The sequence below is a fragment of the Geotrypetes seraphini genome, chromosome 2 (assembly GCF_902459505.1).
Source record: "Geotrypetes seraphini chromosome 2, aGeoSer1.1, whole genome shotgun sequence".
Taxonomy (NCBI): domain Eukaryota; kingdom Metazoa; phylum Chordata; class Amphibia; order Gymnophiona; family Dermophiidae; genus Geotrypetes; species Geotrypetes seraphini.
In genome coordinates this window covers 318,026,100-318,044,916 of record NC_047085.1, presented here as the reverse complement: position 1 = coordinate 318,044,916, position 18,817 = coordinate 318,026,100, and the positions used below count along the sequence as shown (strand labels likewise).

At 42.3% G+C, this 18,817-nt stretch overlaps 1 protein-coding gene across 2 annotated transcripts in view; it reads right to left on the bottom strand.

Annotated features, from left to right (window-relative positions):
- TOPAZ1 (testis and ovary specific PAZ domain containing 1) overlaps positions 1-18,817 on the bottom strand; it is a 266,987-nt gene that overhangs the window by 4,538 nt on the left and 243,632 nt on the right. For both annotated transcript variants that reach the window (XM_033930089.1, XM_033930088.1), the window contains exons 18-19: positions 18,186-18,389; positions 9,445-9,628 (exon numbers count right to left, since the gene is read on the bottom strand). In XM_033930089.1, the coding sequence (XP_033785980.1) occupies positions 9,445-9,628; positions 18,186-18,389 (388 nt within the window). The remainder of the gene's footprint in view (positions 1-9,444; positions 9,629-18,185; positions 18,390-18,817) is intronic.

Genomic DNA, 18,817 nt, shown 5'->3' with positions numbered 1-18,817 from the left:
CAATTTCCTAAGGTCTGTCTGCAATTTTTCAACCTGCATGCATTTTGACAATTTTTCTCTCCCCTTCCCCCCCTCCACATACCTTTTAAATCTCTGGTGGTCCAGCTGTTGGCCAGGACAGGAGGGATCCCTTTTGTCTCCTGCCCCAGTTGACTTTAAACAAATTTTATCTCCCTCTCACCCCCTCCGCATACCTGTTAAGTCTGTGGTGGTTCATTGGTGAACTGTGACAAGAGCGACCTTCCTTTGCTCCTGCCTGTGCAGAGCTGCTAGCCAATTGGCTTCCAGAAGTTGAGAGGGAGAAGCCCCATAATTTGCAGCATGCAGCCCTTTAGGCAGGAGGGAGTGAGTTCCCCTCCTGCCATTTGCTCTTCTGAATGTATCGGGGGGAGGGGGGTGTTCCGGGGATGTGGGAGGGGGCCCAGAAATATTGGGGGGATGTCAGGGGGCAGAGATGCTCCTTTGTTCTCTGGATGCACAGCAGCTTAGAAGTGTTGCTGAATGTCCAGAAAGTTGGTTTTGATTATATTGGCACTTGGACGTCCCTGCTATTAGGATGTCCAAGGGCCGACTTAGGCTGGTTTTTAGACATTTTAAAGTTTGGATTATGAATCCCTTAGACACACAAAGTAATATACCCTGTATCTCTTTTAAGCCCCAAAAGAAAAACAGTGCAAGGATTATTTATTAATTCTAGGTCAGTGTTTCTCAACCTCATCAAGCCAAGTACCCCCTAAGCCTAACAAATATCAACCAAGTACACCCGGCCCAAGCCCAGACCTGCCCAAGCTCCACCCCTGATCCCACCCCCATAATAATAGTACTAATTGTAATATAATTTTTTCCATCCATTTTTCATATACACACAATATAATCTTAATACATAATGGTAACTACAAAATTAAAAAAAACACAAAGCACACTGTACACAGAGAAAATGTTAATTATTTATATTTGGAATTTCTTTATCAAAGAGGTCAAGGCAGATGACTTTAAAATATGCAATCAGTAACAACTATAGAAAAATATAGAGCAAAATATAGATAGCAGATATAAATTCAAAAAACTGACAAATTTTGATCACTAAATTGAAAATAAAATTATTTTTCCTACCTTTGTTTGGTGATTTCATGAGTCTGGTTGAATTTCCAGTACTTCTTTCTTTCTGCTTCATGCAGGCTTCCTCTCCTCCGGACCCCATTCCTCTCCCTAACCAACATCTCTCTTTCTCTATCCCTCCATGAGTACAACTTTTCTTCCTCTCTCCTTCACCCCTATTGGCAATATGTCTCCCTCTTTCTCTCTCATTGTCCATCTATCTTGAGAGATCCAGGCATCTCTCCCACCCTCTCTACTGCCACATCCAACATTTATCCCTCTCTCATCCCTTGGATCATGTGCATTTTTCACTACTGCCCACCAGACCCATTTCTCCTTCTATCACCCCTCTCCAGCACCATACCACATCTCTCCCTCCATTATTATGTCCAGCATTCCTCCCCCTTGCATTCCTTTCAATCTGCCCTCTCCACCACCATATCCAACATTTCTCTCATCCTATTCCCCATGCATCTCTACCTCACTCCTCTCTCTCTATGCCCAATTTTCTTTTCTTCCTTTCCCCATGTGCACCATCTCTCAATCACACACTCATGCCCATCAATTCTCCCTTTCCATTTCCTCCCTTGTGTCCCGTTCATGCCCCTTCCCATCCTTATGTCGAGTTTGTGCCCCCTCTCCACCTTTCAGCTTTGTCTCAAGAACTCTAAATGGTGGAAATGTGGAGCAGTCTGGAAAAAGGTGTCCCTCAGACCCCTCATCATTCAACTTCACTGGCTTTGTAGAATGGGCAGAATCCAGAGGAGTAAGCAGCTTACCTGGATGGAATTGCTGCTGATAGCTTACAGATGGGATAGCAAAGTTGCTTATCTGTAACAGGGGTTACAGATAAGCAACAGGGGAATGAAGATAGCCAACAGGGGAATGCAGGGGAATGCAACAGGCGAATGGCAATGTCCTGTGTGTCAGTGCTCTCCTCTAGCAATAGTAAGCTTTTGGCTTACTGAGCATGTGCAGGGACTCCTGCTTTTAGTGGCTCCTCCCATTGTTACCCAGTTTTGTCTCTAGCTGAAAAATATATATCTTAGAGGGGAAGATGGGAGGGAACCCCCATTACAGGTAAGCAGGGGAGATGCAGGCACACTTGTTGGCGAGTCCCTAGCTACTCCTTGCAAAAGGGTGGTGGTGGTAGATCATGGAGCAATTAGATTCTGGTTGACCAATTGTTGAAAACCCATGCTCAGTGCTGTGTTCTGTTCTAAGCAGGAAAGTTCAGTAAAAGTATGAACTAAGGACTAGGTTGCCATTATGCAGATGTTCTATATCAGGGTCAAACAGTTATGAAGAAGCTGTTGTCTGGAAGTGATATGTGTTAATTTTGTCAAGAGGCAAGTGACATGTTTTAGAGTCACAGAACTCTATGCAACAGAAAATCCATATGGAAATGGTTTCCTTGGGGGCTGAAGATCCCAGGTAGGCCAGGTTGTAAGAGTTAAAATGCTAATTGGTATGATGGAGGACTGGTTTTCCTGAGATAGAAAAGTAAGTCTCTTCTGGAGTCCAGGGTTTGGAGGCATGCAGAGAAGATATGAAGGATAGTAGAATGATGGTTTATTTGAGGTGGAATCCTGAACATCCTCAGGAAGAAATTTCAGGTGCATATAAAGTCAGACACGGTTGGAAAAGAATTGAATGTAAGGATAGGAGATCAATAGCGACTGGCAGATAAAATTTAATGTGGACAAATGCAAAGTGATGCACATTGGGAAGAATAACCTGAATCACAGTTACCGGATGCTAGGGTCCACCTTGGTGATTAGCGCCCAAGAAAAGAATCTGGGTGTCATCGTAGACAATACGATGAAATCTTCTGCCCAATGTGTGGCAGCGGCCAAAAAAGCAAATAGGATGTAAGGGATTATTAAAAAAGGGATTGTTAACAAGATTAAGAATGTTATAATGCCCCTGTATCGCTCCATGGTGTGACCTCATCTGGAATATTGCGTTCAATTCTGGTCTCCTTATCTCAAGAAATATATAGTGGCGCAAGAAACGGTTCAAAGAAGAGCGACCAAGATGGTAAAGGGGACTGAACTCCTCTCGTATGAGGAAAGGCTAAAACGGTTAGGGCTCTTCAGCTTGGAAAAGAGACGGCTGAAGGGAGATATGATCGAAGTCTACAAAATCCTGAGTGGAGTAGAATGGGTACAAGTGGATTGATTTTTCGCTCTGTCAAAAATTACAAAGACTAGGGGACACTCGATGAAGTTTCAGGGAAATACTTTTAAAACTAATTGGAGGGAATTTTTTTTTCACTCAGAGAATAGTTAAGCTCTGGAACGCGTTGCCAGCGGATGTGGTAAAAGCGGATAGTGTAGCTGGTTTTAAGAAAGGTTTGGACAAGTTCCTGAAGGAAAAGTCCATAGTCTGTTATTGAGAAAGACACGGTGGAAGCCACTTGCCCTGTATTGGTAGCATGGAATATTGTAACACCTTGGGTTTTGGCCAGGTACTGGTGACCTGGATTGGCCACCGTGGGAATGGGCTACTGGGCTTGATGGACCATTGGTCTGACTCAACGAGGCTATTCTTATGTTTCCTCTTCTTGCTGATATGATGGCACTGAGAAAAGCTATCATCCTTATGATGTACAAAGGAGAAATGGTGTCCAGTGTTTCAAAGTGTGCCGCTTTGAGTTGGTCCAAAAAGTTGAGACTCCAAGGTGTTGGCAGAGAAAACAGGGGGCCAAGATAGTGTCGGGGCCAGATGCACAGGTAGAACTCTCTTCCTGACTGGAGCTAATGTGACACCTTCTCTTGTGGTCTTTTTTCATGGGGAAATCATAAGGAATTCTGTGGACTGGTCTCCAGCATCCATGGTATCGAAGCGTTTTGTTCAGACTACCATTCTGGGGGCGGTTTTGCGCACTGTGAAAGAGGCGCAACTGACTTCATGAGACATGCCGGATCAAACGGCAGACCTCAGTGGTGATTGAGCTTCGTTGAGCCCAGATCTGAAACAGGACCCTCTCCAGCATGGAAGTGTGAGCCCAGCAGGAATGGCAACAGGTTTGCTTTCCAAAGAGGAATTAGCAGTGCCTAGCCCTTGAGGAAAGCAAAGGGGACTCTTTATGGAGCATTGCCCTGCTGAGGCCTTCACATCAGCACCCTGTATGGAAGCTAAGGAAGGAATCACATCTGTGAGTGAGAACTTGCACTTTGGAGGGATGGTGATGCCTGCTATAATAAATAAAAATGTTCAGTGGAAGGCTATTGAAGCAGTTTAAGGAGTTAGAAATGGACATTATTAAAGAGAGATCTTTTTCCAAAAAAGTTGGAATATATGGAAAATTACCAAAGGCAAAACAATTTGAGAATGTTGAACTTCCCTAGATCTCCAATAGTGTCAGCTGTTGAAATTGTGCGAAGATATCTACGTGAGATATTGATGCCATTAGAAAGTTTATCATCAATTCTGAGAGCTCAATATCTCACTATTAAGAATAAATCAGGAAGCTCTACAACTGGCAATTGTGGAACTAATTTTTTGGAAAATTCTCTGGAAGTTGTGGAAAGAACAACTCTAAAACTATGCCAGGGTACACCAGACTTGATGGATGCCGCTGTATCGTGCAATGGTGTGGCCACATCTGGAGTACTGCGTCCAGTACTGGTCACCGTACCTCAAGAAAGACATGGCGGTACTTGAGGGAGTACAAAGAAGAGCAACTAGACTGATAAAGGGAATGGAAAATCTCCCATATACTGAAAGACTGAAGCAGTTGGGACTTTTCTCCCTGGAGAAGCGAAGACTTAGAGGAGACATGATAGAAACCTTCAAGATCCTGAAGGGCATAGAAAAAGTAGACAGGGGCAGATTTTTCAAATTAAGGGGCGCCACAAGTACAAGGGGGCACTCGGAGAAATTGAAAGGGGACAGGTTTAGAACAAACGCTAGGAAGTTCTTTTTCACTCAGAGGGTGGTGGATACATGGAACGCGCTTCCAGAGGCTGTTGTAGACAAGAAAACATTAAATGGTTTCAAAGAAGGTTTGGATAGATTCCTAGAAGAAAAAGGGATTGAGAGGTATAGATAGGTATAGACCATTGCTCAGGCAATGGGCCTGATGGGCCGCCGCGGGAGCGGACTGCTGAGCAGGATGGACCTAGGGTCTGCCTCAGTGGAGGCAACTTCTTATGTTCTTATGACCCAGGGTCTGATCCGGAGATGGCAATTCTTATGTTCTTATTGTGACATTCGCTCTGGAATATGATAGATTTACTTCTTCAGATTTATTTCAGATATATAACAGCAATTTCTTGATTTGTCTATTTCCTGATATATTACAAGTGTCACAAAGAAGAAGGAAGGATTTCTTGGCTTATTGGCCTAGAGTTCTTACTCTGGGTGCTACTTTTATTTTAAAATTTCCTGCAAATTGTTATGTATCATTGGTGGAAATATTTTCTCTTCTTTGAACCAAAGCAATTGTTGGACTTTGTTGTGGCTAAAGAAGAGTGTGGAGTAGTAATAAGATCTGTAACTCTTCCCACAGATTAACGCGAACTTCCTGCTGGTTAAACACCTCCAATTCTGTCCCTTTTGAAGATGTTGTAAGTTTCTATTCATTAGTTTTCTTTCTTTGGCCCCTAAACATTGTGGACTAAATAATGATTTAGTTTTCTGTATTGGTGGAGGTCTTTCACTAAATATAATTTTCTTGTTTTTGATGAATCCATATTCAAGTATATTATATGCTTGTATTTAAATCTGAAAAACTTATAAATAAAAAAGAGATTCCAAGGTGTTGGTGGTGCAGATAGATTGGTGTTTCATCCCCTGGGTCAGGATAGACAGATGACACAGATTGGTGGGGGCTTTCTGAAAGTGCCTCAAGGCTTGCAATCGACAAATGGAGGAGGTAGTTCAGTCTGTATGGTATCAGACATGTGAGCGGGTTCATTGAGATTGATAGGATCTACTGATTGGGCGAAAAGTCCAAAACCCCTGGTACTCGCCAGAACTCTTACTGATTAAAAGACAACTTAGATCCCTCGAAAGAAAATGGCGTAAAAACAAAACAATTGAAAACTTGAAATCATATAAAGAACAATCACTTTTCTACAAAACCAAAATCAACGAAGCAAAAAGAACTTACTATTCCAATAAAATTAAAACAGCCAAAAACCCCTCCATACTATTTTCTATTATAAAATCCTTTAATCCCAATTCACAAAGGGAAACTAAAAGCACAGCCCTTTCAGCCCAAAACTTGGCCGATGCCTTTTGTAATAAAATTAAAAACATACGAAAGAAACTCGATTCTAACCCAGTCATTGATCCTCCTGAAACCTCTAATAACTATAAACTCCCTTGTGCCAAATGCTCCAATTTCAACATTCCTTCATTGACAGACATTAAACAAATCATCCAAAAGATAAACTTATAAAGTTCTCCTTCCGAGATCATTCCTCCTGTAATTTTAAAGAAATATTTCTCTTGTTTTGGACCTTTTATACTTTCCTTCATAAAAAAAAGTCTCAATACTGGGACTTTACCCAAACCATGGAAAAACGCCACAATACTTCCTATTATAAAGCATCATAAAATCAGTCTAGAAGACCCTTCTAATTATTGCCCTATTGCTAACATCCCTTTTCTAGCGAAAATCACCGAAAGGGTGATATTTAACCAGCTGTCGGACTTTGTTGAATCTACAAACGTACTGCATCATAATCAAACCGGTTTTAGGAAAAATCACAATACTGAATATTCATTAATAGGCCTTACCACTAACATTATCTACAATCTAGACCATCACAACTCAGTTATTCTCTTCTCCCTCGACCTCTCGGCAGCATTCGACACCATTGACCATTCTCTCCTTTTAGACAGACTTCAAACTATAGGCGTCAGCGATTTATCATTACAGTGGTTCACTTCTTTTCTATCTGACCGAACTTCTACGGTATACTTCAATAACGCAAAGTCCAAACCATTTTCACTCAACTATGGAATCCCTCAAGGTTCAATTCTGTCCCCTCTGCTGTTCAATATCTTTCTTTCACCTTTACTTAGTCTAAGTCAATCTATAGGTTTCACCACTTACGCTTACGCTGATGATATTCAACTGACCCACCCATTTAATCCCGAAAATCCTAACGAAATATTTCTCATCAATCAAAAATTAGAAAAAATTAAAAATTGGCTCATACAAAATAAATTAGCTCTAAACATAACAAAGACTAAGGCTTTACTCTTCCCAACGAAACAGGGATTAAAACTATCAACTCCCTTCCTAATAGACAATATAACTATTGAGTTAGTAACATCACTTAAATTATTAGGAGTTATCATTGATGACAAATTTTCTTATCAAGAGCACATCAGCAATGTAGTTAAATGCTGTTTTTATCGTCTGCGTTTGATCCGTTCCATGTCTAAGTTCTTAGAACCACAATCCTTAAACATTTTAATACATTCCCTAGTCATATCTAAATTAGATTACTGTAATTCACTTCTGTTAATATCACCCAAAAGGAAAAAAAACGCTTACAAATAATCCAAAATACTGCAATTAAAATAATTCACAATGGAAAAAAATACGACCATGTTACACCTTTTTTAATAGAATCACACTGGCTTCCCATTAATCAACGTATAACATACAAAATAGCACTTTTAGCATTTAAAACATTATCTACCAATGAACCACAATTCATTGACCGGTTACTAGTTCCACATAACTCGATCCGTTCCCTGCGGTCTGCTACACAAGGGCTGCTTACGGTTCCCTCTTTAAAAATTATAGGAACCAGATGCCATGACATTTTTTCAGTTATGGCCCCCCTTACCTGGAACACCCTTCCCTTATACATCAGAGAAATTAAAGATCTTAATTTATTTAAAACCAATCTAAAAACTTTTCTTTTTAAAGCCTCTTTTAATCTCTAAAATAACTCTTTTTATCCATTTTATCCTAATTCCAATCTCTAAAATAACTTTTCTACCCATTTTACCCCAATCCTAATGTTTTTCCCTCACCATCCATTCTCTCTCTTTTCACTAGGAAAATAACATTTTGTAACTTTTGCCCTCCCTTGTTTTTCCCTAAAGTATCTTAATTCGTCTGTATTGTCAGTTTGTTGTTTACCCCCCTTTTAATGTTGTTTACTATATATTTTAATGTTGTATACTATACATTTTCATTGTTACTCGCTTAGTATGAAATAAGCGATTTATCAAATAAAAATAAACTTGAAAATATATCTCACTGACATAGAGACTGGAAAGGTGATTAGGATGCTCCATCAATTTTCATTCTTTCAGGAAGAAGCAGGGCAGGTTAGGGTGAAGAACCTGAACATTGTGCTGCATGAGGGAGGAGGAATGAGTGAAAGGAAACAATGGAGCAGCTAGAAGATATAGAAGAAAAGGAAACTAAATTTTTCTGGGTCATCAAGATGTGATCAGGATGAGACATGTAGAGACTCTCATGACTTTCTGAAGAACCCTGGAGATATGCGGGAATGGTAGAAAGGCATCTGGTCTGTCCAATGGATATGGGCTATCCAAAGGATGGGGAAAACATACTGTGTGGTGTCTTTGATGCACTGATCAGAATAAACAAAAGCCACAGCACCTTGTGTTATCTGGTGTGACAAAGAGGGCTATCACTGAGGTGCCCCATCTCCTAAAGTGCCATTGAAATACTGTCAATGGATCATTTGTGAGGATCGAACTTGTAGCTGAGTATGCTGTCACATTTAAGCAGCCTGGAATGTACACCAGCTGTAGGTCTGCTTGGAAGGATAGAGGAAAGTGCCTGAAGTGGTAGGCTGGTCTGCAAAGGTGCAAGGATCTTGAACCCTCCAGATTAAAGATGAGCACTAACATGTGCTAGAACTTCCGATTCTGTGACAGGGGTAACTCTGATCTTCTATATATGACATGCTATTGCTAGGTTCTCAGAAGAACATTGATAACCATATTGGTTTCCCATCTCCTCATGCTCTCACAGCTGTCATCACCCACTGATCTGAGCCAGAATACCTCTTTAATTCAATTGGGAGATGGGAAACCAATATGGCGGGTGAAATATTTTTCCAAACCAGGCCATAAGCAATGTCAGGAGAAGTAGCGATATAGGAACCTGGATTTCCGTGGCTCATAGGCCAGTTATCTAACCACTAAGCTGCTTCTCAACATACCTTGAGAGCATCTTGAATCAGAAAGTTCGGGCCAAACAGTTATCTCAAAAAAATCCAAAAAAGTATACAACCAGGGCACAAACATACAAGCCACTTCTTACATATTAACAATTTTTATAGCTAACATCTGTTACTTATAATATGGGAAAACAAAATACAAAAATGTCACACTAACCTTTTGAGAATAATCTGAAATGTCTGACTGGAACCACCAGGACTCTGTATATTACTTGCATTTGAAACCATGAAAATTTCAATGGCCAGCAGCATCTCAATCTCAGACATGTAAGAAGGAATTTGTAAAATTTTACGGTACAAATTCCCCTCCAATGGTGGATATATTCCCAACGATAAAGCACCTTAAAGAAAATCATGTAGAATGCATTCACTAAAATGGTTTTGCTTTTTAAAATGATGTCCAGCACAAATGGCAATTATATAACATCAACATAATGGAAAAGTAATCATTTTCATTTAGTTTTAATCTATGGTCTTCACTGTAGGTCAAGTTTGTTTTTTCTTTACCAATCCCTTTTCTCCCATGAAAACTACATATTACTAAAAGTGATTTTCACCAGCTCACAACAGTCTCAGTCAAAAAGATAAGAACAATCTACACTTAGCCACTAAAAAATGTTTAATGGCAAGGCAGATTGTAGGATTCCAATCAAAATATATTTCATTTATTAATTTGGATATCTGCTAGCCCTTGAAGATGACAATGGTTCCCAAACCTGTCCTGGGGGAACCCCAGCCAGTCTGGTTTTCTGGATATCCATACTGAATATGCATGAGAGGAATTAGCATGCAGTGGAAGCAATACTTGCAAATAAATCTCACAGAGATATCCAGAAAACCATACTGGCTGGGATTACAGGTTTGGAAAGCACAGATGTATGATGAATACATGTGTATTATAATAAATTTTAAATAATTAATGAACTCTATTTTAATTAACATATAGAAGTTTTTAGAGGTAGAGCATTCCAGGCGTTTTAGCTCTAACCATTGCAGCATTCCATAACAATGAATTATGTTTTGTTGCTCTTCCTCTATGTTTTAATCCTCCATTATGAAGATTTTCTCTGTACTACTACCCATCTGTCTTATTAAGGGCTCCTTTTACTAAACCACAGAAGAGCTTCTTACTGCGAGCTAGCAAGGTAAATGCTCTGATGCTCATTCAATTCCTATGAGCGTTAGAGCATTTACCTCACTGGCCCGTGGTAAGAAGCTCTTCTGAGGTTTAGTAAAACTCAGTGTAAGTGAAATCTGGTATAATTTCTCTCAAGTTTGTTCCTGCATCTTTTCCTTTCAAGGAATGCAATGAAATGAATATTTGCTGAGAAAGAGGATTTTTTAGGCCACCCACTATATTTTGAGAAGTATGGTGAAACCTAAACTTAGTTTAGTTTACTTATAAAATGGATTTACTGCCTTTTGACATAAATGAAGGTGATTTACATGTTAAATAAACAAACAAATGCATACTTAAGTTCATTTTTATGTATAGCTGTAAAAAAGAAAAAAAAGAAAAAAGTTTGCTTTGTTCTACATCTACTTACTTTCTTGGATTTCTTTACCAATATTAATGAAAGATTAGGTCCTTACCTGGATAATCTTTCTGTTAATCTTCTCAGGAGTCTGTACTTTAGGTGATCAATCCTATCATTCCTGTGAACTGGGTTTTGCAGAAGTGTGTTAATCACAACTTTCAGCACCTCCCACATTGCCAGGGTAATGGAGTGCCTCCTTCAGATACATTCCAAAGCAATCAATCTCCACTGGAATAGAATACAAAGAAAGAGGAGTATGGAGAACTTTCCCGCAGACTTTTCGTGCAACTTAGAAAAAACGAACAATTATCAACAGGAATTTATAATATAGCAGCAATAGTGAACCAACCTGCTGTGTGCAATAAGCACTAACTTCAAAGGAGCCAAAGTGAGCAATTCAATTACTTATATAGGACTTCTCTATGCTTAGTTATCTGGCTGACATGATAATTTAGAAATATCTGAATCAGAAAACAGGTGATACAGAATATACTGAGGGTAGGCCGTACAGACTCCTGAGAAGATTAACAGAAAGAAGATTACTGTACATACTCGAATATAAGTCGATCCAAATACAAGCCGAGACCCCAATTTTCCCCTCCCAAAAGGAGGAAAAATGGATGACTCGAATATAAGACAGGGGCTTAATATTCAAGTGCCATGCCCTGCCAGGATCTGCACCCAATGTTCCCTCCCTCATGCCTCCCCTGCCAGGCTCTGCACCCAGCTCCCCTCCATGCCAGGCTCTGCACTCAGCCCTCCTCCCTGCCAGGCCTCCCTCCCAGCCCTCCTCTCTGAACCCAGCCATCTTCCCTTACTAGGCTCTGTACCTAGCCCCCCTCACTCCTTGCCAGGTTCTATACCCAACCCCCCTCACTCCATGCCAGCCTGTGCATCCTTCCCTCCCTGCCCTACCAGGCTCTGTAACCAGCCCCCCTCACTCCTTGCCAGGATGGGAGACAGGAGGTACCGGCCTACCCATATCGTCAAGGAGGGGGTTGGGTTGATGACCTGCATATAGGACGAGACCCTCATTTTTGGGCCATTTTTTTGGCCCAAAAATCTTGTCCTATATTCGAGTATATATGGTATCTAGACAAGAACCCAATCTTTTATTATGTTACATCTACTCAGGAGTCCGTATGTTAGGTGATGTACCAAAGCAATGGCCGATATCTAGGGTGGGACAGAAAAGAATGCCCGCAAGACCGAGGACACAAAGGCAGCGTACTCTCGAGACACCGCATCCACTTTCTAAAATCTTGTAAATGTATGCAGAGCAGAACAAGTAGCTGCTCTACAAATCTCTGTGGGAGGAACTGCCCAAGACGCTGTCTATGAAGATGCGACACTCCTGGTTGAGTGTTTCTTGAGAGAATCTGGTGGCAGCTTACCACAGATGATGTATGCCGACAAAACTGCTATGCAAATCTATCTGGCTAGAGAGGTCTTGGATGCTGGTCTGCTGCGCTTGGACTAGCTGGTTAGCATAAACAGATGATTGGAAAGACAAAAGTCATTGGTCTTTTCCAAGTAGTGAAGCAAAATTCTTTGCACATCCAGTTTCTTCAATATTCTATCCTGCTTGTTTGAGCCTATAGGTTAAAAAACAGGCAGGCAACCCTCCTGGTTGACGTGAAAATCAGATACAACTTTTGGAAGGAAGGAGGGAATAACCCAGAGAGCTACACTCACCTCTGTGATTCTGTGAAAGGGCATTCTACAAGAGAGAGAGCTTGCAATTCTGAGATATGTCTCACCGAGCCGACCGCCACCAGGAACACTGTCTTGACTGTGAGATCCAAAAGGGATGTGTCTGAGAGGTTCATATGGGACTTTAGTGTGGCCCTTTAGAATGGTTTTAAGATTCCATGATGGGAAAGGATGCCCTAGCAAAGGCCTTAACTGAAGCACCCCTCTTAGGAATCTACTCAAATCTGCCACAAAAATTGAACAGACCGTTTCCATGTGGAAACACAGGATCCTTAGAAACACATTGAGATCCAAGATGGGCCTCCAATCTTCTGTACCTATCTTGGGCACAATGAAGTATCTGAAGCATCTGCCTGAGCCTGATTTGAATCTTAGAGATCAATGATAATAATAAGGTTTCTGTACTAAAACTGGATCAGAAACCATGTTGGAATGGCAACAGAATAGAAAATTTTTCTAGATAACTTAATAGTCGTTTAGAAATGATTGACTCAATCAGCTTAGTCAGTAATGGAATGCTGGCGATTGGGCGGTAATTCATCGGAACAGAAGAATCTAGATTGATACCTTTCAGTAGAGGAGTAAGAACTACCGTATTTCCCCCAAAAAGGCACTTGGTCTTATTTTCGGGGATGTCTTATTTTTTTCATGTACAATGATCATCTCTCCCTTCCTCTCCTCCACCCCAATTCTTTCTATTCCCTTTCTCTCCTCCACATGTGCAGCATCTTTCCTCCCCTGTCACCCATCCCCTTGTGAAGTATATTTCTATCCCTCCCTCCCATCCCTTATGCAGCAGAACCCTTGCAGCTTCTATCTCTCCCTTCCTCCCATCCGCCCGTGTAGCATCTTTCTATCCCCCCCGCTGACACATCTCTCCCTCCCATCCGAACCGCGAGACAGAAATAAATACCTTATAACAAACCGGCAGCGTTGGCAGCAATCTAGACAGGCTGCTTTGCAGCCTGGGCCATTCCTCTGCTGCATCACTGATGACATCATCAGCAATGCGGCAGAGGAATGGCCCAGACCGCAAAACAGCCTGTCTAGACTGCTGCCAATGCTGCCGGTTTGTTATAAGGTATTTATTTCTGTCTCACGGTTCGGATGGGAGGGAGAGATGGGTCGGGAGGGGGGGGGGGGCGCTGCTGCTGCCGGCAACTAGGGCTTATTTTCAGGGGTAGGGCTTATATTAAGACCTACCTCGAAAATCATGCTTGGGCTTATTTACGGGGAAACACAGTATATGACCCATGCATGCGAATTCTGTATGGAAAGAGAATGGAGTAACCATCTAAGCACTGTTAAGTTTGATTGGTTCCAATAATTAGGAAGCAAAGTCAGTGTTGGGCAAACTTCAGAGATGTGTGCCCTGATCATAGCTTGAAAGATTTAGATCGTCTGGATTGGGGGTTCAATGACAGCTCCAGTAGTTGAGGAACAAAGACAGTATCAGGGTGACTTCTACAGTCTGTGCTTTGAAAATGGCAAGGACAAATCAAGATCAAGTATGCATATATAATATCACATCTTGCCATATGCTATGAGAGTTTCTCTTGTTTGGCAGAATGGATGAACCATACATAACGTGACCATTTATTTTTTTTTCATCAAAACGGGACATCTATTAATATTCAGTCCCGCCCCCAATCCCACCCTAGCCCCACCCCCAATTTATTCTATTCATTTTTCATGTACACACAATATCTTATTATTTCATAATGGTAACCATAAAATTAAAAAAAACACAAAGCACCCTATACGCAGAGAAAATGTTAATTATCATTTATATTTGAGGGGTTTTCAAAGATGTCACCTCAGTAACTAGAAAAATAGACAAATATAGTGCAAAATATAGACAGCAGATATAAATTCTTGAAACTGACACATTTTGATCACAACTGAAAATAAATCATTTTTCCTACCTTTGCTGTCTGGTGATTTCATGAGTCTCTGGTTGCATTTCCTTCTGACTGTGCATCCTTTCTTTCATTTTTTTCTGCACTCAGGCCCAACAATTGTCCCTTTCTATTCCCTCCCTCCTTCCTTCCTATGTGCTTAGTGCCCCCAGATCCAGTGTCAGTTCTCCTTTGTACCTTTGTTCCAGATCTCTCTCCTCTGTTATGATCTTGCCTCTCTGCTCTTCCTCAGGGGCTCTCCCTCTCTGTCTGCACCTCCCAAAGTCCTGCTTCTGCCTCCTGTCTTTCCCCTTTGGTCCAGGCCTTTATCTCTCTAGTCTTTCTTCTTCTCACAACCCCCCCTTCTCTGCCTCTTTCTCTCCTTCCTTCATCCCTCCTTCCAATGTCCCCCTCAATGCCTTCCAGCCTTTGTCCCACCCCCTCCCAAAAAGCCTGCCGGCCTATCTCCCCCAAAGCCAGCCTGCCTGCCTCCCACAAAGCCAGCCTGCCTACCTCCCCCAAGGCCAGCCAGCCTGCCTGCCTCTCCCAAAGCCAGCCTGCCTGCCTCCCCCCAAAGCCAGCCTGCCTGCCTCCCCCAAAGCCAGCCAGTCAGTCTGCCTGCCTATCTCCCCCAGAGCCAGCCAGCCTGCCTATCTCCCCCAAAGCCAGCCTGCCTACCTCCCCAAAAGCCAGCCTGCCTACCTCCTCCAAAGCCAGCCTGCCTCCCCCAAAGCCAGCCTGCCTGCCTCCCCCAAAGCCTGCCTGCCTGCCTCCCCCAAAGCCTGCCTGCCTGCCTCCCCCAAAGCCAGCCTGCCTGCTTCCCCCAAAGCCAGCCTGCCTACCTCCCCCAAAGTCAGCCAGTCTGCCTGCCTACCTCCCCCAGAGCCAGCCAGCCTGCCTACCTCCCCCAAAGCCAGCCTGCCTGCCTCTCCTAAAGCCAATCTGCCTACCTCCCCCAAAGCCAGCCTGCCTGCCTCCCCTAAAGCCAGCCTGCCTACCTCCCCCAAAGCCAGCCTGCCTGCCTACCTACCCGAGCCAGCCTGCCTACCTCCCCCAAAGCCAGCCCGCCTGCCTCCCCCCAAAGCCAACCCGCCTGCCTCCCCCCAAAGCCAGCCAGTCTGCCTGCCTACCTCCCCCAGAGCCAGCCTGCCTACCTCCCCCAAAGCCAGCCCGCCTACCTCCCCCCAAAGCCAACCCGCCTTCCTCCACCCAAAGCCAACCCGCCTTCCTCCACCCAAAGCCAACCCGCCTGCCTTCCCCCAAAGCCAGCCAGTCTGCCTGCCTACCTCCCCCAAAGCCAGCCAGCCTGCCTGTCTACCTACATCTCTGCCGCGCAAAAGCCAGTCAACTTGCCTGCCTACCTCCTTCCCTCCCTACCGTGGAAAAAAAAGTCTAACTCCAGGCTCAATTTAAACTTCCCCCCAGTCCACCGCCGCTGCTCCTCTGCTGACGTCATTGCCGCTAATCGCGCCCAGAAGCCTTCTTCCCGACGTCAATTCTGTCGTCGGAGAGGACGTTCCGGTCCAGCCAGGCAACGATTGGCTAGCCCAGAACGTCCTCTCCGATGTCAGAATTGACTTCGGAAAGCAGGCTTCTGGGCGCGATTAGCGGCAGGGACGTAAGCAGAGGAGCAGCGGTGGCGGACCTGGAAGGAGGTTTAAATCGGGCCTGGAGGGAGGCTTTTTTTTCTGGTAAGACAGGAAGCGATCGCCTGTCCCGTTGTCCCCGTGCACAGCTTCGGGACGCTGTCACTGAAAACGGAACATTTTGGCGTCCCGAATGTGTGTGGGGGGACAACGGGACAGGGGATCCAAAAACGGGACTGTCCCGTTCAAAACGGGACGTATGGTCACCTTAACCATACAAGTCTTTATATGCCACCATCTATGTTATTAAGGACAAATCATGCTTAGAAACATGATGGCAGATAAAGGCCAAATGGCCCATCTAGTCTGCCCATCCGCAGTAATCAATTATCTCTTTCTCTCTCTGAGAGATCCCACGTGCCTAACCCAGGCCCTCTTGAATTCAGACACAGTCTCTGCCTCCACCACCTTTTCCGGGAGACTATTCCATGCATCTACCACCCTTTCTATAAAAAAAGTATTTCCTCAGATTACTCCTGAGCCTATCATCTCTTAACTTCTCATTGCAGAGTTTCCTTTCAAATGAAAGAGACTTGACTCATGCGCATTTACATTAAGTAGAAATTTAAACGTCTCTATCATATCTCCCCTTTCCCGCCTTTCCTCCAAAGTATACAGATTGAGATCTTTAAGTCTGTCCCCATACGTCTTATGATGAAGGCCACACACCATTTTAGTAGCCTTCCTCTGGACTGACTCCATCCATTTTATATCTTTTTGAAGGTGCAGCCTCCAGAATTGTACACAATATTCTAAATGAGGTCTCACCAAAGTCTTATACAGGGGCATCAATACTTCCTTTTTCCTACTGGCCATACCACTCCCTATGCAACCTAGCTTTTGCTGTCACCTTTTTAACCTGTTTTACCACTTTAAGATCACCACATACAATCACATCCAAGTCCTGCTCTTCTGTCGTGCATATAAGTTCTTACGCCCTAAACTGTACTGTTCCCTCAGGTTTTTGCAGCCCAATTGCATGACCTTGCATTTCTTAGCATTAAATTTTAGCTGCCAAATTTGGGGGAAGATAAGGATCTTTTTTCTCCTCAAGAAATAATTATCAAGGTTTTCTTTCTTTAAAATTATGATTTTTTGTCGCTGGAATACTATTTACTGCCTGGACATATTTCACTATCTCTAAATCATTTGCTATTAATTTTATTTACTCTGAAAACTTGTTAGCTACTGATAATTTTTTAAATTAGCTTCATATCTCCAGGAATTCACAAGAATAGCTTTACCCCACACTGAATGATACCAGAACATCTGAGCTTACCAGCAAATAAAATGGAAATTAATATTTCTTCTGTATTCCCATTTTTCTTCTCTCTCTTTGCAAGTTTTTCCCTTTCATAACCTATTATTTTTTTATCTATATATTTATTTGAATTTGCAATGTTATGACATGTATAAAACTTGAAAACAGAAAATACATTCCTTCAGTAGAATTATATAAGAAAAATAAAAACACATCACATATTCAAATAAAATTGTTAAAAAAAATTGAATATGACAGAATGTATTAAGTCACAATTTGAATAAATCCAAATAAAAATTTCTAAATAATTTCTTAATAGAGCAAAAAAAAAAAAAGAAAAGAAAAAGAAAGCAACCTTTTAAAGGGATACTTCAGTTAACAGATATATTGACCACTATTTGATGGCAATGGGGGCCGGTTGAGTCATGGTTTCAACAAAATTCTTCAAATGAATTGAATCCACAAACCCACGGAGCCAATTACCCTGTGCTCAGACCCACTAGCAAATGAACATGGGGTGAGCTGTCCCTGCAGGGAGCCTCTGCAACACAAGGGTGGAATTCACAAACAAAAATACTGAGTTTAAAGAAAAATAAACGCAAGCAGAAAAGAGAAGCTCCTACAGTCTGGCTTGTAGGAAAGAAACTGGATTCTTGGGAGGGGCAGTCCTGAGGTAAGAGGGGAGGAGCTCAAAGCATTATTTGTTTGAGGCTTCCTATAAGCGTCTGGTGACCATAGGATTTAGTCCAGGAATAGAGTAGAATTATACAAGAAGGGCCATTTTCCTCACAGGCACAAAACGGAAGAAAATCTTTAGTAAATAGGGTCACTATAGCACTTACTTTTGTAATGGGACCTTGCTTTGAGCCACAAACAGCTTCTTCCCATTGCTGTTATCAGTCCTCTTAAGTATGAAAATTTGACAGGGATATTCTTTGAAATTACGAAGTCCACCACAGATGAGGACATGCCTAAACTATTGTTCTCAATACAGGAATTTAAAAGTTGGTTGAAAAGCGCACCATACTGGGAAACATCAAGGGCATCTGAAAGAAAACAAATGCTAATGATAGAGAAAGCAACAAAAGAGACTATGTGTTTCTAAATAAAGAAATTGGCAGTAAATAATCAATAAAGTGAATTTTCCTTTTCATCTATATTTAATTTCAGAAGGTGAAATAAACTTCTTACATTTCTGAACAACCTAGTTACTTTATCAGTCTTACTATAAAGCTAAACATACTTCATTGTCTGTTAAGGATGAATTTACTTGCCAGTACTGCATAGCCCTTTTGATCCCCTCTCTCACTAGTCTCCCTACATACTTCTCTCCAATTCCTTTACTTTCTCTTCATATCTCCAATGCCATCATTCACTTTGCCCACACTTTTGCACCTGATGCCCTTTCTTATGTGCTCCTATCTCATAAGAATAGCTTTACTGGGTTGGACCAATGGTCCATCCAGCCCAGTAT